At 36.3% G+C, this 19,492-nt stretch overlaps 1 protein-coding gene across 1 annotated transcript in view; it reads left to right on the forward strand.

Annotated features, from left to right (window-relative positions):
- Positions 1-19,492, forward strand: part of SHC4 (SHC adaptor protein 4) — a 109,392-nt gene that overhangs the window by 86,292 nt on the left and 3,608 nt on the right. Inside the window, exons 9-11 of the mRNA XM_006920385.2 lie at positions 404-464; positions 5,737-5,916; positions 14,008-14,261. Coding sequence (XP_006920447.1) covers positions 404-464; positions 5,737-5,916; positions 14,008-14,261 — 495 coding nt within the window. The remainder of the gene's footprint in view (positions 1-403; positions 465-5,736; positions 5,917-14,007; positions 14,262-19,492) is intronic.

Below are 19,492 nucleotides of genomic sequence, written 5' to 3' on the forward strand. Positions count from 1 at the left end.
TTCGTGGTTACGTAGAGGTTTGCTAAATGGCTGGTGTTTATACAAGTGTCCTGGAAATCACACTTTCTGGTTGAGGCTTGGATTGAGTCCTGGTATGTGACTTCCCAAGCAGAAACAGTAACCTCAGGATACAGGCCTTAGGGCCAAGTGGCAGCCTTGAGGACCCCCACCACAATCAGACCCATCTCTGCAGCTCCAAAGCCATGCACTATGAAAGAAGTTTACATGGCCCGCTCCAAATGTCAGTTTCTTTTCTTTACCTGTCAGACACTTCCTTTATTAGCAAATGAAGTTGTCTGGATTCTTCGGCTGGGAATATTATTAATATTTTGTTTGTTTGTTTTTGCAAATTTATGAATACATACTATGTTTGTAAATGTTTCATGATTTATTATTCATGCAGCCTGGAAACTCCAAGTGCAGTAGTGTATACGAGAACTGTTTGGAACAAAGCAGGGCAATAGGTAGGTACAATTGCCCTTCCCCATCTGCCCATCCTTATTCCTTTTAAATCATGCAGTTCTGTACAGCCCTTGCCCTTAAATACTCCATGGAGAAGGCAGGTGTGTATGACTAAACGTAATACTTCAGCTACGGGCTTCCCACATTTTGTGAGGCCAGAATGCCACCTGTGTGTCATTCAGAAGGCTCATTGTTCTTCCTCTAGCACACTATTGTTCTACCTTATGGTGTTTTTCACTGCTTTGGCATCATGGAGGCTCTGACTGGAAGGGCACTTTCTCTGCTCAAAACTCAAAGGAGTTCTACTTCAAAGAAGATCAGACAGGCTAATATGTGAAAATTAATGCTTGTCAAATCCATTAGAATTAAGATAAAACCTTTATTTCTGCTTAGCAAAGGGAACAAAAAGAAATTTGAAATGCGAGAGTCCCAATTAGGGTCCTATCCATCCCATACTTGCCAGGGCATCAAATGTCTAATTACTGCTCACGCTAATTGATGTTGGGCACAGCTTTTCCACAATACAAATGTAGGGCATCGACTATTATATTGGAAATATACTTTTGTAAAAATAAGTTATACTTCTAGGTAGTCATTTTATTCTTATAAATCATTGAAAGTATTTATTCTTTGGGAAGAAAAGATTTGCAGCTATAAACAGAGAGATAACTGGACAGAATAAGTAATACAGTGGAAGGCAAAGTTGGATGACCACACTTAGGGACACAAATTAAATTAGCAGGAACCCGCCATGTAAGAGGTAGTCACTTCCAAGGATGCTTTTGTATTTCTTATGGAAATATGCCAATATAATCTATTAATTTTATTATTTTTTATACAGTAGGGGAACCTGAGGATTTATTGTTTTTGCTACAGTTATGATTACTACTTTCCTTCAACCTAAAAAAATAATAGGAGTAGTGAGCTAAGGTAGTATTTAAATTTAAAAAATATATATGACTCCTTTTGATAGAAATTAAAATTGCATACCATTTTTTAAAGTTATTTAAAATTTCAAACTAATTCTCACTAGTATGACTAAAACAAATTAAATTAATGATAAGTGTAAATGTCTTTTTAAAACTATTCTCCCTAGGAGCTATAATTCCTCCCTCCCTCTTTTCCCTTACTCTGGAAATCCCTAACCTAAGGGTTTAATAGTCAGAAACATGCAACACATGCCCTGTCATATCGTAACTATTTTCTATCTGTACTGAAACTCACTTGGAAATAGTTCCACATCCTGTTTTATCTCATTTATATTTTTTGTTTATTCAATAACTTACTCAACGACTGTTTACGAAGACCTCTTGTTAGTCAAGCACTGAGCTATAATGTTTCCTTAAAAAAGCAGATTATAACTTCCAGTGTGAACCAGAACGCTTGGGAGCCACTTCCCTAGACTTTAGCAACTTAGACCGTGGTGGGATAGAAGGACTGAATGCCTGCTACAAGGGCCATAAGGAAGATCTCTCCATTTGTGGCAGGAAGGACTTTTCTAACTCAATGTCCTTTCATCCACAGATGCCCCAAAATCAGGTGTTCCCCTTTGGGGCCTGCCTGTGACTACTTCGGCTTATGTTTAAAAAGCGATCTAAAATTTTTGATCAGTGAACAAATTCTTGCCAGACTAGCAAATAGACATTTTTATGGGTTTTCCCAGAGATTCATACATAAGCATTTGAGAGACACCTATACAAATATTTTCAATAAGATTTGGCTTTTCCTCCCAAGACATTTATTTATTCAAATATTGACTTATAACTTGAATTCTGGTACATTATAAATACTGCAGTAGGCCTCTGGTTGTTGAAAGAGTTAATTTTATTTATTGCCAGATGTATAAAAGATCCTTATCATTAATAATAAATTCTCTTATTGAAAAAAATAATTAGCAGAATAGAATGTTTCTCCAACTTTCAAGTTAAAATGGAAATGTTGATATTTTTAATCAAGAAGATGTTAAATTCCCATAAATCCTAAAGGCTCGCGCTTAAAACCGTTGGTATTTACAGTATATACACTGTGCGTATATTTATTTTCTGCCACAAATCTTCTCTTAGGCAAGTTGGATAGGTTCTCAGAATAATACTTGGCACAAAGAACTTTTGGAATGCATAATGGTTGGCATGTGTAGTTAAGCTCTCATCAACCACACACTTTACCCTAGAAAGATTTTAAATTTGGGTACAGGGTGAGATATCTTTTTTTTGTTTTTAATTTAAGACAACATTGCTGGCTTAAATATAATGGCACATTCGAAAAAAACGAAATGGTAATTTTCAAGAGAGACTGGATATAGACATTGGTGCTTTTGTACAATCCTGTGGGATGATAACCTTGATATGGTCAGTTCATGTCGGTGCTCTGTGAGGTGTACGCGAGTCAATGACCTGTGCTAAAGGTTGGCTCAGGGTCTTCAGAACATGGTGGGATCAGATATGTTCAGAAAGGAAAACTAGATAGATTTTCAGTCATCTTTTCATTCAGCTGACAAAAATTTTTCTTTTGAGCATCTGCTTTCTACTGGGCATTACAGATACAAAAGCTACACCAATAAATGGATTCTATTCCCTCCTCAAGAACTTAAGGAATTTGTAGCCTCAAAGGGAAGATAGACAAGTAAGCAGATACCTACAGTATATCATGGAGTGGCACCTTACCCAGCCTAGGGCAGAGAAAGACTTAGGGGAAGGCTTCCTAAAGGAGGTGGATTCAGAGCAAAGTCTTTAAGGACAAGTAGAAATTAGGTAAAGAAAGGGATGGGGAGGATATTGCAGCAAGAGATGAGCAGCATGTGCAGAGACCTAGCATCAGTGAAAAAATACATGACCAAGAAGTGATAGGAACTACTTATTGAATGCCTACTATGAGGCAGGCACTGTGCTCAGTGAATGTCTCACCCACATTCTTTCATTTAATCCTCATGACCATATTTTAAGTTAAATACTCCCATTTTACAGATATCAAAACTGAGGTTTAGAGAGGTTAAGTAACTTGCCCAGGCCACGCAAATAATAATAGGGATCTGAACTCAGGTCCATATTAATTTAAAAGCACATCACTTACAAACACTTTTGATCATATTTCACTTTCACTAAATTTTCCATGAGCAGGCACTCCTAAATAAATGATAATTCAAGCATATAAGTTATATACACATATATTAATAATTATGCATGTATTATGAAACAGAAAAATAGAAATTTTCAAAGTTAGAGTTAATAATAAACATTTTAAAAAGTCTTGCTTATTACAATGGCTGAATACTATCATTAGATAATATTTCAAGGCTTGATGTATGTTTAGAGCATTTATTGATAAAGAAAATTGACATAAATCCACATTTCAAATCTTTTGTATTTTAACTTTTGGGGTGTCAAAATATGGATCTAATTAGATCATTCTTATTTATAAGCTCTAATGAAGCTAAAGAGGAGCTTGTATTAAGAGTAAAAGAGTAATCGTCAATCCTTGATTTTTTTTGCAGTGATCTTATAGCCACTTATCCATTTGTGAAATTAAGTTTGGTTTAAATTAGATAACATACTTCATAAATCCATTTAACCAAGCAAATGGAAACTGTCATATGTTACAAAATGCTGCAAAAAAATTAGGTAACTTGTCAACTTCTCCCTCTGTAGAATCCCACTCCTCCCTCAAAATATCTCACATACAGAGTATGACATGGGACAAGGTGACATGTAATGCTGACAGACAGACAAAGAGTAAAAGAAGAGCGGATAGTAAGACTAGTCTTCTGACTTGGCTTCCCTTATCCGGTGTATCCTTAGGTTTCCATACTATTTACCATAATAGGAACTCCAATATGAAGTTGATCCTTTTTGGACCACATGGAAGGGGCGCAGTGACTGAAATAATAGAAGGACTGATGTTTTTATGATAAGATAACAGAATATCAGTGTCACTACTTCACGTGGAGCCTCCTGGTGATCTTGTAGCACAAATGGCCAAAACTATAAATGTGCTTGTTTAAATAGAAAAGCAAAAATATTCTATTTTCCTGACATTCTCAAGACAGAATCATCTGGTTGGTACAAAGTACTTCATGCCATAAGGTAGTGAAATTCGGAGCTAATATTCATTCAGTAACTGTTTGTTGGAGTTATTTTATGTGCCAGGCATGTGCTAGGAGCAGGAGTTTCAGCCACAACACAGACGGGACCCCTGTCTTTAGGGAACATGCAGCTTTAATGTTTGTAATAATACAAACATTAAAAAAATAACATAAGCAATAGGACTTATTACTTGTGTGATACGGTCTTCAAAGGTGAAGTACAAACTGCTAGGAAACAGAGGGACTCAGTCTAGTCTGACGAGTTAGGGAGGATTCTCTTTAGAAAGTAGTGTTTAAACTGACATCTAGTAGATGAGGATGATGAAGGGGAGAGAAGAGCATGGCAATCAGAGAAGATGGTCTTATAGGGAGATTAGACTGCAAGAAGGCCAATGTGAGCCTGGGCAGAGAATGGGGAGGAGAAGCTGGGTACCTGGGAGCAGGAACTGGGGCTTGTTCAAGAGCTCTATCTGAAGAGCAGTGGGAAGCAATAAAAGGTTTTTAAACCTCTGAGAAATATGATCAGATTTTCAGTTTAAAAAAAGTTTTCATTTTGGCTATAATGTGTAGAATTAAATGGAGGGGGAAAGGACACAGTAAAAGGGAGGGAGGAGATAATCTGAGGGCTGAGTCCTTTCGGTTAAATAACAGAGTAAACACCAGCAGTTAGTGCAAGGCTGAGCTTGGCAAAACAAAACTTTGGACATAAAGAGAAGAGAGACTTCCTGCTCTTAATAATTTTAAATCAAGTAATGAGTTTTTTGAAAAGGAGTTTAAATAATTGATATTCAAGTTCCATATGGCATATGTGTTTTCTTTGTTCCTGGACTGCAGCTCTCAGCAGTGTTGTGTATGGGTTTGTGTTGTTTGCTGGACAGTTGGCCTTCTTCCTCCCCTGGCTTTTCTTTCCTCTTTCAGATCTTCCTACTTCTTTCCTGTCTTCTGTTGAAGCAGTGTGTCAGCTGACGGGTGGGTGAGGGAGGGGCAAGGAGAGGCAGAGAAGTCAATGAGTGGGAGCTTTCCCTCAAAGACCATAGCTTATGTTGTTTTTCCAGGTCAAATCTAAAAGTCAGTATTCAATCCTTGTATGAGATGGGGGTGGCTTTCGCTTCCTATCAATTCTAGACTGAAATATGATTTTATTTACTGTTTATAAAGCAAAAACATGATACACTGTTCATGACTAATCACTACAGGTAATGCCCATGAGAGAGAGGTACAGTACCAAAGAGACACCTCGTTAATGAAGCACACATGTCGAGTGGATCTCTTCGATGATCCCTGCTACATTAATACCCAGGCTCTTCAAAGTACACTTGGCTCTGCCCGAAATCAGAGCTCAGATCACTCGCTGGGGAGCCCGTGGCACCGTGAAAGTAAGTAGCTGCTTACTGTCTGTGTTAGCTTCCTGTGGCTGCCGTAACAAATTACCACAAACCGGGTGTCTTAAAATGAGAGAAATTTATCATTTCACAGTTCTGGAGGCCAGAAGTCCTAAATCAAGATGTTAGTTGGGTCGGTTCCTTCTGAAAGCCCTGGAGGAGAACCTATTCCATGCCCCACCTAGTTCGTTGGCTTATGGACACATTACTTCAATCTCTGCCTCAGTTTTCATATGGCCTTCACTGAACACTGTCTCAAATCTTCTTTCATTTGAGAACAACAGTCTCTGAACTTAGGGCTCACTTCAATCCAGGAAGACCTCATTTTGAGATCCTTAATGACATCTGCAAAGACCCTTTTCCCAAGTCAGATACTGGGGATTAGGACTTGAATCTATTCTTTTGGTGTTACTGTTCAACTTAATACACTGTCTGTCATTTTAAAGAAGGCTATTTCCTTGGCCTCATTTTCAGGGAGCTAAAGGGATCCTTTCTTACCCCAATCCATTACCACAGTTAATAACAGAACTTTGTGGAGATATGGATTTCAAGGTTTTGGGACTTTGATTTTGAATAATCTTTTCAAAGACTTTAAATTGGCTCCCAACTTTTGGTTTTTGCTGTGTACTCTTACTGAAGGAAGGGCTGTCAAAGCCAGGAGATAATTTTGAACTTGTTTGTTTGCATGAGGAACAATGGCCATGATTTAAATTCTGTTTGGTGATGCTGTTAATGTTATTCATTTCAAAACCCTTGGCAAGTCATCTATATAGCACTAAAATAAGATGGCTTCTTTCTTCAACCATATACTGTGAGTAAAATACAATTAGATTTTACTTAATCTTAAGCTATATCACTTTCCTGCAAATTTTCTTCCAGGGGCAAGTGCCTAAATAGGAACATAAATAACTGAAAGTGAAACAAGCCAAAAGCCTACAATCAACAGAAAAATAAATAAACAAAAAATGCTTTTTATAAAATATTGAAGCTTGTTGGGTTCAGAGATAGGCTATGTGTCAAATTTGGTTCATTCCAAAGATGGAAAACCAGTTGAAGAACGAGTCCTTTCACTAGCCCAGAAGTCTTTCTAGAACTGCCAAGGGGCAATTTTGCAGCTAGCGTGGCTGAAAGGCAAGAAGAAATTTAAAACATTTTGCTGAACTGGGGCTTAACCGGATCACCTTAACTCTATGGCCTAAGAAACAAAGGTCCTCATTGCCAGTCAGGTGGCAAATGGGCCACCTTCTCTCAAGCTTTCTAAGATCAATCTTGGCTCCTAAACCACTTGGTTAGATTCTCTGGAGGCAGACACTGCGATGGGGCTTGTCATGCAGGGTCTTTATTGGGATCAATATCAGTAAGTAGATTTGGGCAGAAGGAGAGATAGAGCTGCCACACAGGCCTGACAAAGCCTCAGCAAACCCTACAGAGAGCGTATGGGGCCTGTCAGAGTTGCTCCACATTGGACGGAAAGGACTGGGCCACACGAGGACTTGCCCAAGGGCAGGGCAGCTCTCTGCAGCAGAGCAGACCCTGAAGAGATGGTCAGCTGGAGGCTGGCTGCTGACACCTGGGGCACTTGGCTCTTCCTGTCAGGGGGAATCTGGATAGTGCATCTCTGTGTCTATCATGGAGAGCATCGTGTGCCATGGATAATGGGATATGCAAAGAATTCAGATTTCTGCAGTGAATTTAACTTCATTGTGGAGTATCCTGCGTGGATAAGGTAATATTTGTCAGAGGGACAGGTTTTTGAAAATAAGTTTCTGGGCCCCAAGTTTCAAAAGTAATTTTATAAGAGTATATACTTGATAGCTTCCATTTCATGGACTTTTCAGAGTGGCAACATGTTATTAGAAATAAGTCCCAAATTAGGTGATCTGATCTATTCCTTGAGTCACAAACTACAGTTCTTTTATAATCAAGTCTTTAATGTTAAAAATCTTTGTAACTCAAGCAAAGAAACTTTGCTTCCTGATAGATAATTTAATAATATGAAAAGGCAAAATTAATCCATAACAACATTGCTGCCATTGGTCGAAAGTAAATAAGGCTCTATCCAAAATTGTAATGTCAAGTGCGTTTTCACTGACTCCAGCTTTCTTTTTTATTTTTTTTCATTCTTTTCCCTCTCCCTGACTTAATAGCAACGTGTTTGATAATTTAGTCCTCTAATACTCTCTCACTTTTATTTCTTATTAGGATTTAATGTACTATAGCCCTCCTGGGGTTCTTGCTACCCCCTCGAGGTTAATTTCAGCCTACCATCACTCCCTTCAAAAATTTAGATCCAACTACAAAAGTATAAATAATGTCAACTTAAGAAAACTTAGTCAGGATGGAGTAAGGATAACTTTATTCTTTTCTGCAAAATATATTAAATACACCTTTTAACCTTTCTCCCCTAATATTTCCTCCTATTTCCCTCCTTCCTCCCTCATACATCCTGTTTTGCCTCTTTAGGCATATTTAGCCTTAGCCTCCCTTGTCCAGTCAAAAGCTTACTGATTGGTTCAGTAAAATAAAACAAGAACAGATCTAGAGACATGAACCTAATATCTCTCAAGCATCCTTCAGGGCCCCTCAATTCATCACAGCACACTGCCAATGTAGGAGACAGTCTTTATCTCAATAACATGGCAGAGGAAATCAATACTGGTACTGTCCAGTTTTTGTATCAATTTATTATTAGTTTTAGTCTAAGCTGCCATACCAAAGAAACCCCATAAAATATCATAGTGTAAAAAGGACTGAAGTTAATTTATTTTACCTGATTATCCAAAGATTGGTGGTACAGGTCTGGTAGGACCTTTGTCATTCTTGACACCTGGCTTCAATCTCTGGTCTAAGGTGGCTCCTTGGGCTCTCACCATCACATCTGTATTCAACCAGTGGGAAGAGAGAAAGGCAAGAGGAAGGAGTGCACATACATTCCTTTAAAGGAATGACCCAGAAGTGGCAGGCATCATTTCTTCTCACCTGCTGTTGGTGGAACTTAAGTATGTGGCCATACCTACATACTACATTTAAAGGGGCTAGAAAAATTACTCTAGCTGCGGGGGCTATGAGCCCAGCTAAAACTTGAGTTCTATAATGTAATGAAAGAGAGAATATATATTGATAAACAGCTGTCTCTGATACAGCACACCTTTCTGTCACTCAAATATCCATGAGCTCTTCTTTTCTCGTAGAACATATACGATTACAGGATCCAGCTCAAAAGTCCTTGACATCTGGGTGATGTGAGTCCGCTCCATCAAGGGATTCTTATAATTTGCCAAGTTGCCTGCCCCATTCTACAACTAAAATTAGCAGTGGAATTGGAATAAGATAACTACAATATAAACTCACATTCACAAAAGGGAAGCATGCAAAACACACAACAGTCACTGGTTTACAGCGATTACCAAATCCTGCTCGGTGGTGGTAATTGTGAAGGCTCCCTGAGCTGGAAGTAGAGAAAGTGATTTGCTTGGACTCTGGTTCTGCTTTATGAGAGGAGCATCCTTGTCTATTGTCATCTTTGGGTTTGGACTCTGCATTCTGGGCTGTTCTCGCCATTATCCTCCATGTGACTATTTAAAGTAGATATTGAAGAATATGACTTTCTTGGGGGCTTCACCACTTTCACAGCCTGTTTCTTATTTATGTGAGCTTGAGAGATTGGAGTTCACTTTAGAAGCCAAACAGCCAAACAGCCATAGACCAGGAGAGATTGCGATTTCTTTGGCAATGTAATTTCCTAAAAAATTTCGTAGGATTTTGCTTTATTCACTTAGACTCAGTTCTGCATGAAATTTTCTGTAATAGTTCTTCATTCTCTTATTGCCTGAAGGATGCCTTCTCTCTTCCTTGTTATTGGTACTTTCTGTTTTCTCTCTTCTTTTCTTGATCAGTGTCCATTGAGGCTTATTAATTTAATCGATCTTTCCAAAGTATCCAGGTTTTAGTTTTATTTGCTCTATTTTTGTTTTCTGTTTCATTGATTTCCATTTTTATCTTTATTATCTTTCTATTTGCTTTGGATTGAATTTTTCTCTTCTTTATCCAGCTTCTACTACATTTTCTTCTATTGGCTTTATAGTTCTATTTCTATAATAAAACATTTATTCCACTTGCACTTTATATTTTATGTGAGCTGGGGGGGAGGGGGTGTCTAACAATGCTATCTATGTAAAAGATCCAATTTTCCAAACACCATTGACTAAATATTAATCTCCTCTTTCTTTAATGTTGGTCTATATTATACTAGAGTCTTCCTATGGATGTGAATCTGTTTCTGAGCCTCCTATATATGTGAATACTTTTTCTATTGGCCCCTTTGCCTGTTCTATACCAGTATAGTAATTACTACATACTAATTACTATGGCTTTGTAATATATCTTAATAGACACATTATTATTCTTTTATGTTTCACATAATTTTTCTCCAGGTAGTATCTCAGCCTTTCATTTATGCTTAACATTTTATGTTAACATCTTTTACTAACAACTTTTTAGACACCTTATAGAGTGAACATATTTTTTCCCTCAATCATGCAAATAAGTTCCTCTTTTATAATTTTCACACACCCAGTAATTCATACTGATAAACAGTATACAGTTGATTCTCATTATTCATGGATTCCATATTTGAGAATTTGCTCACTCACTAAAATTTATTTGTAACCCCCAAATCAAAACTCGTGGCACTTTCGTGATCATTTGTGGAACTGCATTGAGCAACAAAAAATTTGAGTCACCCAATGTGCACGTTCCCAGCTAAGGTCAAATAAGGCAATGCTTTGCTTTTCTGTTTTCAGCTTTCAGAATGTAAACAAGTGTCCTTTTGCGGTCTATTTAGTGCCACATTTTTCACATCTTATATTTGTTGATGATTTTGCTGTTTAAAATGGCCTCCAAGTTCAGTGCTGAAATTCTGTCTAGTGTTTCTAAGCTCAAGAAGGATGCGATGTGCCTTACAGAGAAAATGTGTGTTAGGTAAGCTTCATTTGAGCATGACTTATAGTGCCGTTGGCTGCAAGTTCATTAATAAATCAATAATATACACTAATTAAGGTGTCTTTAAACAGAAACATGCATAAAACAAGGTTATATGTGATTGATGATAATGTTGTGACCTGAGGCTTGGAAGAACTTAACCCTGCATTTTTCCTAGAGACTGGTTTACTTTTCACTAATTTAGTGTTCTTGGCAACTTTAAAAATCGTAACTGCATGAGTAAAGAGGATTGACTACTTACCATCCTCCTGAATCAGAGATGCAGTCATTATAACATGTTGTGGGCAGAAAAGGGTAGGCTTTTCTTCCCACAACAGAAAACTGAGGATTATCCTCCAACACCGACAGGCTTTTTGCAAGTTTTTATCACTCTTCTGTTTGTGTCTTTAGTTATGTGGCTATTCTGACTTTTGTACACATTTTAAAGTCTATAGATTTTTCCAGTCTTTTGATAATATTATAACCAATGCTATCAGAAACATCCTTTTACATGTTTGCTTGTATCAATATGCTTTCTTCACAGTTCACTTTGGTTTCTTTAAATGTTTCATACTTCTTTTCTTATTGGCATTACTTGCAATTGTTTATTTCAAATTTTGCATGTTAAATTTTTTTCTCTTTCTTAAACTGCATTCCCTCTTTCAGAGATTTTGGCCATCAGAAGCATATGGGTGCGGATACTCATATCTATCTTGTGCTTTCCTGAAGTTTTGATTGTGAACAATATGTCTGTAGTCGCTAATGGGAACTCCAAGATGACATGATTACTTTCTTCCAATATTCCTAACATGTTTTTTGGGGGGGAGCTCAATTAAATCTAGAGTGGCCTTTTTTGTTGCTTCCTTAATCTATATTACTTCTGAGAAAATAATTTATAAAATATTATATGAAAATTATATATAACTATGTTTAAATTATGATTATTTTTTCTCAAAGTCAGCTTTATGTGAAGAAAGGACCAAAGTGATAGATAATACTATACCATGTTAAGAGCAGTTACATTTGGTGGTAGGGCCATAGGTGATTAATTTTCTTTATTTTTCTAGGATTTTCAGAAATTAGCATGTATAACTTTTAAAATTAAAACAAAAAATTACAAAAGTCTGTGAGATAGTCTCTTTCAGTTGAATTAGATTTCCAGCGAATGTTTGGATGATTGAAATCCCCTAGCACAGTGTATCTTGTCCTTGTGCTAGTTTGGGAAACTATAGTAGGAAAATATTGTCCAGATCATTTGGCTGGCCCATGATCTGTTGCCTCTTTTCAAGATGATATAATGTCTGTTTTTCTTTTGTTTTGTCCTTGTCCAAAAGTTCTCCACTGTAATCTCAGAATAAACCAAAAGCCATCATGCACTAAGATGTTTGTGCCCATACACATGCATGCATGCTTCTCAAACACACTTGCACAAACACTTTCTCAGATACACACACACACAGCTACTCATCAGACGTTCCGTATTATGCCTGATGGCAGGCAGCACTAAGACCAAATATAAGTATTATTTATCAAATCTAGACACGTTTCTTCAGGCTTTTTCTGGCAGCAATAGAAAGACCTGATTGTTCGTAGAGGAGAATGTTTATAGCCACTAGATATTGACCAAAAGTATTTTTAAAAGATATATTTATGAATGCAGCATCATAATTGTGCTACGGAGAGAAGTTCTTAAGCAGAGGCAAAACTATAGCATATTAACAGGAGAAATGGATTATGTCTATAGGGCACTGGTTGCCTATATCAATGACTTCATACAATTGTCATTTATAAGTTGTAAAACTCAAAATCAAGAGAATTCTTCATTTGTGAGACCCTTGCAAAAGGACATGTAAACACTTCTTTGCATTTACAAAGACAAAGGCTGGTTCCTATGCCAAAGTTCTTTTGCATTTAAAAAGACAAAGTCTAATTTCTATAGTTATTTTCCTGGTAAATTTGCCACATTGAACATATGACTTTTACTTGGATTCAGACACAAGAATTTCATGCCATTACTTCTGGAGATGCTATGTATCATCCTGATAGCCTTGATATCTTCTAAGGTCCTTTGTGGGTACTATGGAGTAGAGTAGCTTCAGACCACTTGTGAAAATGGAAAGGTTTTCACATCCAAGGCAAAGGCCTTAGAGTATGGTAATTAATTACCTGGGCTTTGGAGTCAGATCTTTTTTCAAACCCAGGTCTACAACATATTAGCAGTGTGACTTTGGTTAAGACATCTAGCCTTTTAAAGGATCTGTTTTTTTGCCTGCCTAATTTTGAGAGTCAAGCAAGATAATATATGTAAAGCATTGAGCAATGCCTGTCATACTCGATAAATGTGAACTGCACAATGATTATTAGCACTGTGAGTATGAATAGTACTGTTAAGTGTTACCTGGGTGTACCTTGTCATCTCCAGTGCTCTTGATGCTAGATAACACTTATTCTGCAGAGCCGTGGAGACCTGCCTCAGGCCATGCCTCCCTGATATTTTGCCTTCTTATATCTGATCAACTATATTTTGTTCAGGCAAGTGAATGACAACAAACAACAGAGTGCTTATTTAATAGGAACTCCATGAGGATCAGTATAGCTTTGAAGCGTTTGGTCAGAAGCATCTCTGAAGTACATTAGTAATTTGTTTTTTTTAAAAAGCTGAATGCTAAACAAATGGGCATAGTCCAAAGTTCCCGTAGGCATTTTCAAAGAGTTTGAGAAAGTCTTAGGTGTTATCTGTAATCCAGATATAGCTTAGGCCTCTTCATCTTCAACATTCAGCCCCTGGGACATAAAGAGCCTCTCTTTGATTATAAAAGCAATTCTTACGGGTCAGTTCCATTTCTCATCTGAAAGGAAAACTCCTGCACCTGCGTAAATCTTTCCTGGTAACAGAAGCCAAAGACAATGTTTTGACCAACCATTAAATTAGAGCTTGTTGGAAGTTCTAAAAACAAAAACTCCGTTAGTTCCTAAAATAGCATTATTTAAATAGTCTCTGGCACACAGTAGGGCCTCAAGTTATATTTGCTAAGTGAATGAATGAATGCATGGATGGATGAGGAGACAACTTGGTGATGTCTCTCTTTTGTATTTTGACTTCAGAAGCACCAGAAACTGTTCAGCCAGGTGCCATGGCCCAGCCTGCCAGCTCACATTCTTTGCCACACATTAAGCAGCAGCTGCGGAATGAAGAATGCTACCATGGCAAGCTTAGCAGGAAGGCAGCAGAGAGCCTCCTAGTTAAGGATGGGGACTTTTTGGTTCGAGAAAGTGCAACATCTCCTGGCCAATATGTATTGAGTGGACTACAGGGAGGCCAGGCAAAACATCTTCTTCTGGTGGATCCTGAAGGCAAGGTATTCCTGACTTCTCATTGTAGTATTTATAGGATGTTGTGATTAAGGTTACTCTGAATGATAGCCTTATATTGAAGAGTGTTCAAGGCTAAGGGTTTACTTTTTCTTGAACCATCCAGCTGGAGCAGAAAGTGCTATATTGAGGTTAGTGGAGGAGTTTGAGTGGGAGCCACCCTGTAGGATCAAATAGAAAACAGCTTCTTTCTGCCCTTTTCTGTTCGGTGCAATGAATTAAGTGAATGCCTATGTAGAAGTACAGGGATCCACAGGTGACCGTTGCTCAGAATCATATACATAGGCCTTGTTCTCAGGGTGCCTATAAATTCATTGATGCTTAGATAATTACAAAGAAAAATGACATAAGAATGATTCAACCAAAGCATTGTGATGTTTCTCAGGATAGAAGAGTGCTCTGGAGGAGTCAAACTGAAAGGCTTCTTGCAGGGTCTGACATGTAAGACGAACCTTGAAAGAGGGCCAAACTTAAAAAGAGAGGACATTTGGAGAAAAGAAGGAACCAGGAACAGGCAGAGCAGTAGAATGGTATTAAGCCAATAAAAGATGTACTGCTGTAACAGAGGATGCCTATAGACAGAAATGATCTTGCACTAAAAACAACAATATGGTAGTAATAAGCCCTTCCTTATCAATAATTAATTGTAAATAGTTTAAACTCTCCAATCAAAAGATGTAGAATAGTTAAATGGTTTAAACAAAAGAAGATCCAACTATACGCTTTCTATAAGAGGCTTACTTTAGATTTAAATACACACATAGGTTGAGAATGAAGAGAAGGATAAAGATATTCCATGCAAATAATAACCAAAAGAGCAGGGGTGGTCATACTTATATCAGAAAAAATAGACTTTAAGTCAAAAATTGTCAAAAGTGACAATGACATTATATAACAATGACATTATATATATCAGAAAAAATAGACTTTAAGTCAAAATTGTCAAAAGAGACAATGACATTATATAATAATAAAAGGATCAATTCATTAGAAAGACATAACAATTATGAACATATATACACCTAAAATCAGAGCACTCAGATATATTTCACAAACATGGACATGACTGAAGAGAAAAATAGACAGCAAAACAATAATACTAGGGGATTTCATTATCCCATTTTCAATAATGGATAGAACATCCTGACAGAAGATCAATAAGGAAACAGAGGGTTTGAACAACTCTGTAGATTAAATGGACATCTACAGAACATTCTACCAACAGCAGCAGAATACACATTCTTCTCAAGCACACTCAAAACATTAACAGGTTAGGTCACAAGCCCTAGGATAGATTGTATGTTAGGTCACAAACCAGTCTTAAAAAATTTGAGTTAGAAATCCTACCAAGTATCTTTTTCAATCACAATGGAGTAAAATTAGAAATTAATGGCAGAAAGAAAATACAATATTTACAAATATGTGGAAATTAAACAACACACACTTGGACAACCAATGAGTAAAAGAAGAAATGAAAAAGAAAATTTGAAAATATCTGAAGACAAATGAAAATGAAAACACAGCATACTAAAACTATGGAATGCAGGAAAAGCAATATGAAGTAAATTGACAGCAATAAATGCCTCCATTGAAAAAAAAAGAAAGATCTCAAATAAACAATCTAATTTTACACATCAAGGAAATACAAAAAGAATAGCAAACTAAGCCCAAAATTAGCTGAAGAAAGGAAATAATTCAGATTAGAGCAGAAATAAATGAAAGAGGAGAAAAAATTAGGAAAAATCCACAAAACTAGTTGGTTTTTTGAAAAGATAAACAAAACTGACAAATCTTTAGCTAAGTTAGCTAAGAAAACCAGAAGGAAGACTCAAATAAATAAAATCAGAACTGAAAGAGGAAACATTACAATTGATGCCAATTTATGACAATATGGATGGATCTTGAGAGTATTATACTAAGCGAAATAAGTCAGATGGAAAAGAATAAGAACTGTATGATTTAACTCATATGTGGGATAAAAAAGCAAAAAGAAACAAATAAACAACTGATGCCATAGAAATTAAATGATTATAAGAGATTACCAAAAATAATTATATACCAAGAAATTGGATAACCAAGGAGAAGTGGATACATTTCTAAAAACATACAATCTACCAAGATTAAATCATAAAGAAATAGAAAATTTGAACATATGGATTATTAGGAAGGAGATTGAATCAGTAACCAAAAACTTTCCAATAAAGAAGAGCTCAGGACCAGATGGCTTATTTGTGAATTCTACCAAACATATAAAGAAGAATTAATGCCAATTCTTCTTAAACTTTTCCAAAAAATTGAAGAGGATGAAATATTTCCAAACTTCTTTTATGAGGCCAGCATTACCCTGATACCAAAACCAAAAAAAAACAAAAAACAAAAAACAAAAAAAAAACACTACACAAAAAGAAAACTATAGGCCAATATCCCTGATAAACATAGATGTAAAAATCCCTAACAAAATACTAGCAAACCAAATTCAACAATGCATTAAAAGGGTTATCTATAAGCCATAAACAAGTGGGATTTATCCCTGGAATGCAAGGATAATTCAACATATGAAGATCAATGTGACATACCACATTAGCAGAATGAAGGATAAAAATCATACAATCTTCTCAATAAATGAAGAAAAATCATTTGGCAAAATTCAATACCCTTTCATGATTTAAAAAAAAAATTCAACAAACTAAGAATAGTAAAGGCCATATATAGAATACCCACACTAATATCATACTCAACAGTGAAAAACTGAAAGTTTTCCCTCCAATATCAGGAACAAGAGAAGGATGTCCACTCTTACTACTATTATTTGACATAATATTAGGAGTACTATCCAGAACAGTTATACAAGAAGAAGAAATAAAAGGCATCCAAATTGGAAAAGAAGGAGTAAAATGATCTCAGATGACAAGATCTTATATGAAGAAAACTCTAAAGATTCCACAAAAAACTATTCGAACTAATGAACAATTTCAACAAAGTGGCAGAACACAAAATCAACATACAAAATCAGTTGCATTTCTATACACTAACACTGAACAATATGAAAAGGAAATTAAGAAAACAATCCCATTTACAATAGCATTATAAAAAGAATAAAATACTTAAGAATGAACTTAACTAAGGAGGCAAAAGAGTTGTACACTTAAAGCAAAAGACTTGTACACAAAACATTGCTGAAAGAAATTAAAGAAGATGCAAGTAAATAGAAAGACGTTCCATGTTCATGGATTGGAAGATTTAATATTGTTAAAATGCCTATACTACCTAAAACAATCTACAGATTCAAAGTCTATATTAAAGTCTCAATAACATTGTTTTTTACAGAAGTAGAAAAACAATCCTAAAATTCACCTGGAACCACAGAGGACCCCAGATAGCCACAACAATCTTGAGAAAGGACAAAGCTGGAGAGGCATCACACTTACTGATTTCAAACCATATTATAAAGCTACAGTTACCAAAACAGTATTGTACTGGCATAAAGACAGACATATAAACCAATAGAATAGTAAAGAGAGCCCAGAAACAAATCTATGCATTTATGGTCAAATGATCTTTGACAAAGTTGTCAAGAATCCACAATGGGGAGAAGATAGGCTCTTCCAAAAAGTTCTAGGGAAAACTGAATATCCACATGCAAAAGAATGAAATTGGGCCCTTATCTTTATATCATACACAAACTCTACTCAACATAGATTAAAGATTTAAATGTAAGATTTGAAACTATAAAACTCCTAGGAGAAAACATAAGGGAAAAATTTTATAACTTTGTTCTTAGCAATGAGTTCTTGGATATGACACCCAAAACACAGACAACAATTACAAAAATAGGCAAATGAGATTACATCAAACTAAAAAGTTTCTGCATAACAAAGGAAACAATTCACAGTGTGAAAAGGGAGCCTACAGAATGAGAGAAAATATTTGCAAACTATATATCTGATAAGAGATTAATTTTCAAAATATATAAGGAACTCCTAAAACTCAATATCAAAATTGAAACGAATAACCTGATTAAAAAATGGCAGACGACTTGAACAGACATTTCTCTAAACAAGATATATAAGTGACCAACAGGTACATGAAAAGATGCTCAACAACAATATTGTCAGAGAAATGCAAATCAAATTCACAGTAAGATCTTATCTCGTACATGTTAGGCTGGCCATTATCAAAAAAACTGGAAAGAACAAATGTGCTTGGGCAGAAATTGGAACACTTGTGCATTGTTGGTGTGAATATAAAGCTGCTATGGAAAATTGTATGTAGTTTCCTCAAAATATTAAAAATATAACTCCTATATGATCCAAATATCCCACTTCTGGATATTTATCCAAAAGACATATACCCGGGGGAATGGTCAGTCAATGGAGCAGTCAGAACACAAACAATGTTTATTAATTAAGTTCTCTTAAGTGTCGTTCATTTTGCTCCCAAAATATTACAATAGTAACATCAAAGATCACCATAGCAGATATAATGATAATAAAAAAGTTTGGAAAATGGTGAGAATTACCAAAATGTACACAGAGACACAAAGTGAGCAAATGCAGATGGAAAATGGTGCCGATAGACTTGTTTGATGCAGGGTTGCCACAAACCTCCAACTTGTAAAAAATGCAATACCTGCAAAGCACAATAAAATAAAGAGCATTAAAACGAGGGATACCTATTTAGTGTACAATTAAAGATTTGTTCAAAGAATAGATCTGTTATGGGTTTGTTACTACACACACACACACACACACACACACACACACACACACACACAGCCTATATAATTGGGTTCACAGCAGCAGATGTTTGCAGGGCCTGGCCAGTACAGTAAGTGTGTAAAGCTGGGCAAGTGAAGGAATGAGCAAAGGGTATGGTGGATTGTGATGAACTGGAAAGTGCATGTTTTGTGTAAGGGGGCAGTCACCACTCAGCTCCAGTCACTTGCTGCCATTTGGAGTGGGAGCTGATGTAGTCAGATTCGATTTTTCCAAGGAAGCCACAAAACCAGATTTGACATGAATTCCCCTCATTTTTAATGTGAAATACTTAAAAATTCTCTTCCACCTTACTCCCCAGAAAACTAAAACACCTCCTGGTATATTTGGCCAGAGCGGTTAGTTTATAATCCTGCCACTAAGAAGATTAATTTGGCATTTATATGCAAGATCGATTAGAGAGAAGGGAAAGACCAGGGACAGAGAAAGTAATTAGGGGATTC

This window comes from Pteropus alecto, unplaced genomic scaffold, assembly GCF_000325575.1.
Source record: "Pteropus alecto unplaced genomic scaffold, ASM32557v1 scaffold86, whole genome shotgun sequence".
Taxonomy (NCBI): Eukaryota; Metazoa; Chordata; class Mammalia; order Chiroptera; family Pteropodidae; genus Pteropus; species Pteropus alecto.